This window comes from Schistocerca americana, chromosome 1, assembly GCF_021461395.2.
Source record: "Schistocerca americana isolate TAMUIC-IGC-003095 chromosome 1, iqSchAmer2.1, whole genome shotgun sequence".
NCBI lineage: Eukaryota > Metazoa > Arthropoda > Insecta > Orthoptera > Acrididae > Schistocerca > Schistocerca americana.
The window spans coordinates 1,126,875,935-1,126,888,036 of NC_060119.1; the positions used below are offsets into that span (position 1 = coordinate 1,126,875,935).

Genomic DNA, 12,102 nt, shown 5'->3' on the forward strand with positions numbered 1-12,102 from the left:
TATGGAAACTCTTTTCTTCTTTAAATTAACTGTAGTAGGCAAGGACCAGAGACTGCAAAAAAACTGTGATATACATGAGCACTATACCAGACAAAACAGAAACTTACATATGACTCAAATCAGCACAGCACTGAGGTCAATACATTTGGAAAATCTCTAAAGTCATATTTACAGCATCACTGCTTTTACTCCATTGAAGAATATTTAAATTTATGAAATGTGTTATATAAATATTTACGTGTAAAGTGTATTATTGTAAGCTTAAATATGTATGCCTTGAAATGACTTTCAGCCTGTATATTTATAACTTGACTTGTCCAATGTCTTATGCATAAGCTGCTATGTAGATAACAGGACCAATAAAATACAATTTACAATCTACATGACTTCATGGTAACAACATGCATTTTGTGATTCAATGTTTGTCTCTTATGTCTTGCAGGTTTTGATTATGTTGTTTAGTTTTGACCATTTATCCATCCTTTATAGAAGGGTTACATTGATTAATTATAATGATGACATCGTTTTATAAAAATTAATTCCTCCACATCACAAAAATTAGTTCCCCCACATCGATTAACTTACCGCACTGCCACGACAATGGAGGAGCAACAGTCACAACCACACAAGTTTACTTGCAAACAAGAAGAAAACCAATGTCAATATAATTGCACTTCCTCATTTTTGCCAATTTCATTTATGTAACTCACCTGTTGGTGAACCTCAGCCCACAAATATCCAATGAATGAAATTTCACGGCTGCTGCAGTCTCTCATAATATCTTACAAGCGGATTTTCTGAACCGTTTTAAATTCTTAGTTGACATACATCATTGTCAGCTGATTACAATGGATCTTAAGCATGAAATCCCTGCAACTTTGATGACAGGCTCCAATACAACCACTGCCATCAAGGAGAATGAAGTTCCATCTCAAGAACTTCTACAAAATCACCCAGAGCTAGTCACACAATTTGCACCTTGAAAGGAAGCATGTCATTGCACAGCACACTACATTCAAACAATTCCTGGACCATCTGCCTTTGCCCATGCCCGCCACCCAGCTCCAGAATGTCATGCAGCAGCCAAACAGCATTTCCACAAGCTGTTGGGAAAAGTAAATATATGCAGATTGGACAGCCCATGCCTATCACTGTTACATTTCATGAGTAAAAAAGATGGTACTTATCAATTCTGTAGCAATTTTGGGGGATTAAATACCAGGACTGTCCCAAATTATTACGTCATACTGAATATTCAGTACTTTACAAGTGAATTACACAGTGCCTCAGTTTTCAGTGTAAATGATTGTGAGAACACATATACGCAAAACCCTGTGGTCCCCTGTGACATCCTCAAGATTGCTGTGCTCACCCCTTTGGGTTGTTTGAGTTTCAGTTTTTGCCATACAGTTTATGTACTGCAGCCCAGGCAGAGCAGCACTTTGTAGATGAAGTTCTAAGAGGTCTAAATTTTTGTTCTGCATATATAGCTGACATCCTAGTTTTCTTTCTCATAATAAAACAAGAGCACAGAGCACACTTACAGCTGTTATTTCAATGTCTTCAGGAGTATGGTGTCCTCCTAAATGCCATAAGTGCACATTGGAGAAGCCATATATTGATGTTTTAGGAGGGTACCTAACCCCTTCCCCATCTGTGTGCAGGCAATTCATAACAAGCCCCAACCCAAAACTTACCAGGAGTTAAGACTTTTTTGGGCATGATAAACTTTCATCAACAACAGTGCTTCAGTAATTGACTTGGAAATAAACAAGATTGCTGTTCTGATAGTCTGAAAGACCTCAACAGGTAATGTTTTAAACCTCATTAAGCAGATGGAAGGGGAACTAATAAGACTTAGTAGAAATAACAGGAAAGTTATTCATGTGAAGATGTCAGTATAGATTTCACCTCAGATAGTTCCGATTGAGGGCACCTAGAATTACTGATGCCCAGCTTTGGATTATCTCACAAAGCAACATCCCCAACAACAATAGACAGGTGTAGTGCAACAGAAATAGGTAATTTACTTCTATATCCATCTGTCTTTAATGAAATAGATGTGAGCCCTATAATAAGTAGTTTATCTGACAATGGTGTGTCAAATGGCAGCAATTAACCATCACCATCAATCAAGCTTAACTAAGAAAGGAAAAGGAAAATTTCTCAGAATTGTAAGTGCTCACTCAATTACACAGGATGGGAAACGGCAAGAAATTTATCAAGAGAAACAGTAGATGGGAAATTTTATTCTTTCCTAAAAATATTCTTATATTATGAATCCAGTTTTTCACTGCAGTGAGTCAGGAACATTTACACTGAAGGCTGAGATCAAGGATGGCTGCTAACATCTGGGATCAAAAGATCTTGTGCTAGGAAGAAAGATAAATGCAGAAGACTAGCTTTTATCAAGACTTAAAAAATGCGCTAAAAGCTGTATTCAGAATTCTTCAGAGTCTCATCAAAAAGGCGGAAACCGTACCATGTACTATGCACAAAAAATTCAAAAATCAAAAAATGGAGCAAGGACAGTACGGGAATTGTTAGGCATGAAATGAATAAATTCAGTGAGGCAAATGATACTGAATTCCCAGATGGCAGTAGAGGCAAGATATATGGTATGAAATTAAAATCATTGTCTACTAAATTCAGTCAGTTCTTTCTAACAGTAGCAGAAAACACAGGAACAATGAACCATTTATTGGAAGCAGATCCAATAAACTTAACTTAGAGAGGGAACACCTACTCTATCGTCAGAAATCAGTTTTGCCAACTCATCTGCTAGAGAGATCACAAAAATCATATTAGGTGACTAAAAAGCAGTAACTCTTCTGGCTATGATGATGTCTCAGCCAAAATACTACAGCCATAAAATGTGGCACGCTGCAAGGTTTAGTGCTGAGCCTGCTCCTGTTCTAGACATGTATAAATGATTTACCACTGACATTCGAAGAGCCCTCAAAAATCATAGTGTTTGCTGACAACACAGGTATCTTGATAAGATGGCTAAAGATATTGAACAAGCTTGCAATTGTTTCACAATCAACACCTTCAGTTTTAATCTTGCAAAAACTCATATTATGCAATTCTGAAGAAACAAAATTGAGTTAAAGGTTGCAGAAGTAGAGTTCAATAGGCATACACTGGGAGAGGCTCCATGTATGAAGTTCCTAGGTATCAGGGTAGATAATAAGCTGAGGATGGCAACATGTGAATAAGTTAAACAAATAACTCAAGCTCTGCCCAGTTTGCACCTCAGAAATCTCTCTCGTTGCCTAGTCTGCTGGTAGCATACTTTGACTTACTTTTACCAAGTTTGCCCTCAGTCACAATCTTATGGGGCTTTACAGCTAAGGTGAAAAAAGTATTTATTCTCAGAAGTGTGCAATAGGAATAATGTTAAAGTCGATAATCAGACATCTTGCAGAAGTCTCCTCATGACCATAGAGACTCTTGCAGGTACATACCAATAAATATGATCTCCCTCTCATGGTATTTGTGGTTCATGACAAGAGTGAATTAGGATAAACTCAATAATTCATAACCACAGTATGCAGAATAGAAATAATTTCCATATAAATTATGTAGTCTTGTCCAAAACTGAGAATGGAGTTTTATATTCTGCTGCCGAAGTCTGCAACAGGTTTCCAATGGACAACAGGTGGGAAATTAAACATCCCCCAAATATTTGAACACAAAGTCAAAGAATACCTCATTAGCCACTCCCCTACAATATATCTGGATAACTTGGCTCAGGGATGTAAATTTTGACTAACTGTGATATTTATATCAGAAAGATCCTGATTTTTGCAGTATGTAGACAGCTAATAGCTAAAATGCCTTGTTTGAATTATCAGATAACAATAGTGGCAGAGTAGTATAGGAGGAGGAACAGAGGATTTTTTTTTCTAAGAAGCTGTTTATATACAATGTACTATGTACTGTCACACATGCTGCACAGCTGTATCCACAGAGGGTGCCTCCAGCAGTGGGCCACACAGAGATACAATCAGTGACCCCCATATAACAGGAATCTTATATTGCTGTCACCACAAGACAATAGAATAATTGTATCTATCTGCTGATGGTTAGGTCTCACACTGCAGAGAATGCTGAAACCAGGGACTATTTCCCTCGTTCACCAAACACATGACAAAATGCACTCTTATCCACTGATTGTGCATAAAAGTGGCCACACACCTTCACTCGGCCAATTACTGACTGGTCACTGACAGGCCAAACAGTTGGCTGCAGTTACAGCCGAGCAGCTGTTGATGAGTCATTATTGGCCAGTAATGCTGAAGGTTATTATTGCACCTAAACTTTAAGCTGTGTGGCAGCAGTCCAGACTGAAGATTAGTTAGTCTTCATCAAGACAAGCTTGATATCTTTTATTACAGTGCCATGCCTGTTCTTCGCCCAACTATAAAAAAGTATTTTTCTTATATGTTATTTTAATAAATGATTGTTATTTGTTACTTATGGTGCTGCCAATATTACATGTGTTTTAGTTATGGTAGCCATGTGTTGATATTAGTAACAGGTGCACCTACTCTTTTTCTGCAGTAGAGTGCTTACTTCCCACTACCTTTTATGTCGGGTGCCAAAACTATTTGGCAAATATAATATAGAGTGATTACAACTGCCATAAGTATCAGATAGAGTAGATCAGGGCTAGTCATAATTTGTTATCAGAACAGTGGTTGTCTCTGTCTCTTAGTGTACAGCCCAACACTTTCCAAGTCCCTGATGGTTCTCCTTCTAGATGAGACTGACACAACATGGTGTGTAAAGGAAGGAATGAATAGAATGATGCACCAGTGTTGGATTTACCATGTCAAAGGCGTTCTGAAAATCAATTAAAGCTATGAAAGTTTTTCTGCTCTTTCTTAGCCTACTCACCAGTCACTTCCACAGTGCTAAAATTGCTTCCCTGGTTCCCCTCCAGATCTAATACCAAACTGGTCTTCCTGTATGTAAAATATTATAAATGAGGCTGACTTTGTGACACTTTTTGAGGTTTTTGATGATTTTGTACAAATTCTCAACATTAATACCAAACAAATATACTTTGCCAAAATGTGCACCCTTTCTCTGTTAACTTTTGGTAGAATTGTTTAATTAATTCAGGAACTGTTTCTGAAGTACTCTCAAAGTCTCCATTCAATTTGGGGTGACTTGGTCACAGTAATTTTTCTCAACAATTAGTACAGACAGGAATAAGAAAATACAAAGTTACCACACAGAGCTTTTAATTTACTTACCAAGGCATTGCAGAAAACCAAAACTTTACAACAAATAATAAATCAGTATTATCCTGGTCTTGAATGTATAAATCAAATACTTCCACAAGACCATGACTTCCAAAAATCATGCCCTGAAATGAGATCCATTCTGTCTGAAATTTTGCCATCACATCTAGAATAGCATTTTGTCGCCCTCCCAATCTCCACAATATCCTTGTCAGACCCTATGCTCCTTCTGCACCCTTCTCTCCACCCTATTGCTCCTACTCATGTGTCCATTGCTGCTGTAAGACTTGCCCTATTCCCCTCCTGCTGTCACCTATTGCAGCCCTGTAACTAGCAAAACGTATACTATCAAGGGAGAGCCACCAGTTAAATGACACATTGTATACCAGCTGTTATGTAAACACTGTTTGGTCTTTTACATCAGCGTGACTACCACCCAGTTATCAGTCCAGATGAATGGCTGGGGACAGAGGGTCTATACCAGTAACACACAATGTCCTGTTGCAGAGCATGCTCTACAACATGACAGTAGTGATCTTGATGCCTGTTTCATCACATGTGCCATCTGGATTCTTCCTCCAAACACCAGTTTCTCAGAACTCCACAGATGGTAACTATTGCTACAACATGTCCTTGGTTCTTGCCACCCACCTGACTTCAGTCCACATTAATTCCTTCTGTCGCAGCATTTCTTCACAGTAACTACTCCTTTCTTCACTTCATTTTCATTTTCTGCATCTTTTATTTTCTGATCTGTCTATATTTCTCGATCCCCCTCCTCTGTTTTACACAATGCACTTATCTTTTCACTTTTACTAACTCATGCACGATGCTTTGGTAGTAATCTCTGTTTTGCATATTACCCTGTCTTTGACCTTTAAGTTCTCAGGTTTTCAAATCACATCCTGTGCTATCCCCAACAATCAGTCTTTCCTCCTCATCCTGTCCAGTAAGCCTCCTCTGACTTCGGGTTCTTGGAGACTTTTCCAATGTGTACCCCTTTCCTAAACCTCTCCAGTCCTTTTTCTTCACCTGTCTTCCTTCCCCCTCAACTTTTCTACCAGACGAAGGAGCCACTGGCTCTGAAAGTTTGTGTATGTTAAACTTTCTTGTGTGTCTCGTGCCACTGCATGGTGAGTAGATTTTTTTATCTATTCAGTTACATTATATTGTCAAAAATAATAAATTCAGATTAACAAACACAGTAATACAAATTCATAGATGTAGTAACAACATCTGTGAAATTATGAGACAGAATTACTGGCCAGTACTTAATGCTCACAAGAAACGTCAGAATAACTGATAGACACATATAAAGTAGATACAGTCCTATCTTTTGGGACTAATAGTTCCCTCCTTGGATGGTAGAGAGGGATGGATTAGGGAAGCTTAAAATGGGAAGTCAGGTCATTCAGACCCCAGGTGAGAATACCCTTGTGATGTGAGAACAACAGACTTTTAATCACATTTTATCACTGATTCTTCGAACTTCATGTACAATTTGAAAAAAAAAATAATAATAATAATATTCATGAGCCAAAAATAATTTTTGTTTCCTATCCCTGAGGTTTCTGCGTTATGGAAGAGTCTACAAAATTTTATGTATGCATAATTGAATATTAAGTGAATAGATCAAAAGATCACTCCTCCACATGATAATGTATCTGACTGATTGACATTTTTTGTCTACTTTCAGTTTTGCCACCCAGTGAAACAAGGGATGCTTAATGTTCACCTGGTACCACATTCTCATGACGATGTTGGATGGCTCAAAACAGTGGACCAATATTATTATGGAAGTGAGTAATATCCCATTATCACAACATGCATTTGTCTTACCAAAGAAAGATAATTTTCTTGTATTCTTATAAATCAACACACTTGCAAAATTAAATTCATTTATTTATCACATATTAACTAATAGTGACCCTTATTGAAAGAAAATAACTCCATCATATTATTCTGCCTATTTTCTGCCCCTGTGTAGTCACTGATCAATTCTGTCCACTATTATCTGTCACTCTCATTTCCCTCTCTATTTAGACTTGTAGTCTCACTGACCATTTGTTCGTATTTCAGAACATTTCTTCGTATGTGCAGGGAACAGCAACCTAGAAATTGAGATTAATCTTCATCCACAATGACAGAAAAGTGATAGTAACCACTGAGGCTTTTTCAGCCACTCCTTTGCATAATACATGTAGTGCCTTTTTGAATTCTTCAAGTTGACAGATGTTTGATTAACAAACTGACATTTTACCAACACTAGTGCCTGCCAGTGTCAAAGAAATACCTGCCGTAGCTTGTGGTGAACTGAAGTGTCGTACACAGGTGGACATTATGTACTTGCAGCAGCATTGTCCGATGGCCATTCTGTAGTCAGTCATTGCTGTCACGCTTTTCCAGTTGCTATCTGTGTCAATTAATATAAGGGTGGAGAAAAACTGTGTCCCAAATATTAACCCCCGATAGCTGATGCCAGTAGGAACCAAAATTACTAATGTTCTGTAGGGTGACAAAGCACCATTTTTAAACTATGGAAACTTGGTACCACACCCTCCAATTGGCCGTGGATTGCTCTGTTGCTGTTCTTCAGTTGCCAGGCAGTGCATGGTTGTCGGTTCACACATACAAACATCCCTCACCCTCTCTCTGCCCCAATGTGATACGCACATGTGTAAAATAGGTCTTGCTGTTTGTCTTCACCTCACGTCAGAGGCATTCACATGTATGCTTTGCTTCAAAGCACACACATGTCACCTGTGATTTAGTCATACAGTAAGCATGACAGCACAGTAGCTGTTTGAAGAACAACAAGATATGGTTTTTGTTTATGGACTAGCAGACGGTAATGCACATGAAGCTCGATGGTTGTTTGAGGAACAGTACTCAGCAAGATGCCACTCACCCTCATAAATGTTTACAGCAATTCACCGGTGACTTGGCAAAACAGGCTCATTAGCAGGATACCGTGGTGATGCTGGAAGACCTCAAACATGCCAGGGTGCTGCATTTGAAGAGACTGTTCTTGAGCACTTCGAGGAAGCACCAACGACAAGTACTCAAGAGGTTGGATGCGACATGGGGGTCACTCATTGGTTAGTCTGGGAGTTTTGGGGGGATGATGACCAGCATTCATTAATTTCCACCCTGTCCAAGAACTAAAGCCTGTGGTGGACTATGAACACAGGCTAAGGTTTTGCCAGTGGTTTCTGCGACGTGTTGCAGGAGATCTCGCATTCCCCACCATTGTTTTGTTTACTGACAAGTGCATCTACTATCAGGATGACCTTTACAACACACAAAACATTCGTTACTGGACAAGGGGAAATCCTCACATCATGTTCATCCACGGACACCAGAAACAATTTTCGCTCAACATTTGGGCAGGCAGTGTGGGTGACCATCTGATTGGGCTGGTGTGTCCACCTCCTTGACTTACCAGGGCAAATTACCTTCACTTTTTACAAGAAACTCTACCCAGCCTGCTGGAAGATGTTTCCCTGGACATATGGCTATGCATGTGGTTGCAGCATGATGGGGTGCCCGCATGTAACAGTCATGCTGTGCACAGATACTTAAATGAACTCTTCGATGGCTGGGTAATTGGCAGAGGTGTTCGTAGGACATGGCCCCCCCCAATCACCAGACCTCATACAACTAGACTTTTTCCTGTGGGGATTCTTCAAGGTTCTAGTTCTCTCACCCAGATGTGAACCACCTAGAAACGAAGAGGAATTAATGGATCGCATTCAACATGCCGCCAGTCACATCAGGGTAATGCCAGGAATCTTTGAAAGAGTTCTTCAAAACGCTGTTCAATGTTACCAAGCTTGTGTCATGTCAGAGGGTCGCCAGTTCAAGTACCTGCTTTAGGTAAACAATGTCCTAGCTACAAGAAAGGCCCTTTTCAGGGCCGACACAATTTGTGAAAGACTTCCTGTACATGAACTAACAGCTGTTGATGGGTTTGTTCCCGGCAAGTCTTACCATGAAACGACAGTGGATGCGTTGGGACCTCAGCAGATTCACCCCAGGACCCCAGAGTGGAAGGCTGGTATGCTACCACTGAGCATGCAGTCCACGTTGGATACATCACGATCTCCGGAAGGCAAAGAATTTGCAGTCACGCGTTGTCCAGAGCGTCTGGTAACAGGGCAATCCCACTGCCAATTGGAATGTGTGGCACCAAGTTTCCATATTTTAATAATTGTGTGTTGTCAACCTACACAACACTAGTAACTTTGGTTCCTACTGGCATCAGCTATCCAGGGTTAAAATTTCATGACACAATTTTTCTCCGCTCTGTATGTGAGACAGTAATTTGTCATCTGCTTGGTGAGAGCTTTCCTATTCTTTGTCGAAGTTGCTATCACACTTGTAAGCAAGTTGGACAAAAAATTAGTCACTGCCAGAAAACATCACACTAAAACAGTGTAACACAGCCTCTAGCCTTGACAATTGCATCAATTCAGCAAGGAAGAGAGCCCACAAGTTTCTCAAGGTTTATCGTACCCGTTCAAAGCCACTCATTGACAATCAGATTCTGCAGAACTACCAAACTGTGGGATTTCAACTGCTACATTTCACCTGCTGTCCCAGACACTTTCTACAACAGGCTGCTCTGATGCTGCACTGTAGTGTGTGGGGACCCCCAGCTCAGCCTCAGATAGGTGGTGTGGACTCACTGGCTATTTCCTGACAAGTAAATGACCTGCATGTTCACTGTGGTCCTATCAGTAGAAACCTGTAGTGATTGAGCACACAACCTACAATAATTGTGGCTCAATTTCATCTAGGGGTCAGTTATTTGCTACTGCCTTTTGGCTCAAATAATTATGCATTGAGGTACTTCAACATACACTATGTGATCAAAAGTATCCAGACACCCTCAAAAACATATGTTTTTCATATTTGGTGCATTGTGCTGTCACCTAATGCCAGGTACTCCATATCAGTGACCTCAGTAGCCATTAGACATTGTGAAACAGCAGATTGGGGCACTCCATGGAACTCATGGACTTCAAACGTTGTGAGGTGATTGGGTGTCACTTGTGTCATACAACTGTACAAGAGATTTCTTCACTCCTAAACATCCCTACGTCCACTGTTTCTGATGTGATAGTGAAGTGGAAATGTGAAGGGACACATACAGCACAAAAGCCTACAGGCCAACCTCATCTGTTGACTGACAGAGAATGCCGACAATCAAAGAGGACCATAATGTGTAATAGGCAAACATCTATCCAGACCATCACATAGGAATTCCAAACAGCATAAGGATCCACTGCAAGTTCTACGACAGTTAGGCGGGAGGTGAGAAAACTTGGATTTCATGGTCAAGCGGCTGCTCATAAGCCACACATCACACCGGTAAATGCCAGACAATGCCTCGCTTGGTGTAAGGAGTGTAAACATTGGACAATTGAACTGTGGGAAAACATTGTGTGGAGTGACAAATCATGGTACACAATGTGGTGATCCGATGGCAGGGATTGGGTAAGGCAAAACCCCTGTGAACGTCATCTGTCAGCATGAGTTGTGCCAGCAGTAAAATTTGGAGGTGGCGGTGTTACGGTGTGGTCATGTTTTTCATGAAGGGGGCTTGCACTCCTTTTTTTGAATGGCACTATCACAGCACAGGCCTACATTGATGTTTTAAGCACATTTGTGCTTCCCACTGTTGAAGAACAATTCGGAGATGGCTATTGCATCTTCCAACATGATCTAGCATCTGTTCATAATGCATGGCCTGTGGCCAAGTGGTTACATGACAGTAACATCCCTTTAATGGACTGGCCTACACAGAGTCCTGACCTGAATCCTATAGAACACTTTTGGGTTGTTTTGGAATGCTGACTTCATTCCAGGCCTCATTGACCGACATTGATACCTCTCCTCAGTGCAGCACTCTGCGAATAATGGGCTGCTATTCCACAAGAAACCTTCCAGCACCTGATTGAACATATGCCTTCGAGAGTGGGAGCTGTCATCAAAGTTAAGGGTGGGCCAACACCATTTTGAATTCCAGCATTACTGGTGAAGGGTGCCACAAACTTGTAAGTCATTTTCAGCCAGGTGTCCGGATACTTTTGATTAGATACTGCGTTAATCATTGAAATTTTTTAAAACTATGCAAATGTTTTCAACTATATAAAATCAAATTGTTGCAGTTAAATGAGAAGTATCCTGAAGTACAATGAGGTAACATGCTTTGGTTTAAGTTCATCTTGTAATTTTACTTGCATGTAAAGGATCAATCGAAACAAGTGCAAATAGGTGGTCATACACTGTATAGTGCAGAGGAAAGCAAGCAGAGCATTCAATGAAATTTCCAAACATTAAAATAAGTCAGAGTTTGTAGCATGTATAAAATTTCAACACCTTGCTAAGTTTTCTAACAATCAAACCTCCAGATGTCAGACACTGTGATAGGTACCAAATGTTCTATGTCAATAGAGTATCAACCAAAATACCAATTTAGTTCGTGCTATGTGCTGTTGTCCTGCAGAACATGCATAAATAAATAGTGCTGGAATAATAAAAAGTAACATCAGAACTACAAAGCACAGGAAATGTGATTATCTGTTTTTAGATCTGATGGTGGTGAGTTGGTAGAGCATGAGGTCATCGTACCAAAGATTCAGTGCTCAAGCACTGACTAACCAATCATGGGCAGAAGTACTGTTACAAACTAGCACAAACACTGCATATAACATTTTTTCTTCCCTGTTTATGTTGAATTTTGAAATGTGTTTTCCTAAGAAACTTGTCAAAACAAACACATATGGGCATACTCATGCTAACTCCTGGATCACAACAGGTATTAGAAATTCCTCCAGGACCATGA

General features: G+C 40.0%; 1 protein-coding gene across 1 annotated transcript in view; it reads left to right on the plus strand.

Moving 5' to 3' along the window:
- The window catches only part of LOC124597038 (lysosomal alpha-mannosidase-like), a 258,262-nt gene that overhangs the window by 65,797 nt on the left and 180,363 nt on the right, over positions 1-12,102 (plus strand). Inside the window, exon 2 of the mRNA XM_047135914.1 lies at positions 6,949-7,051. Coding sequence (XP_046991870.1) covers positions 6,949-7,051 — 103 coding nt within the window. The remainder of the gene's footprint in view (positions 1-6,948; positions 7,052-12,102) is intronic.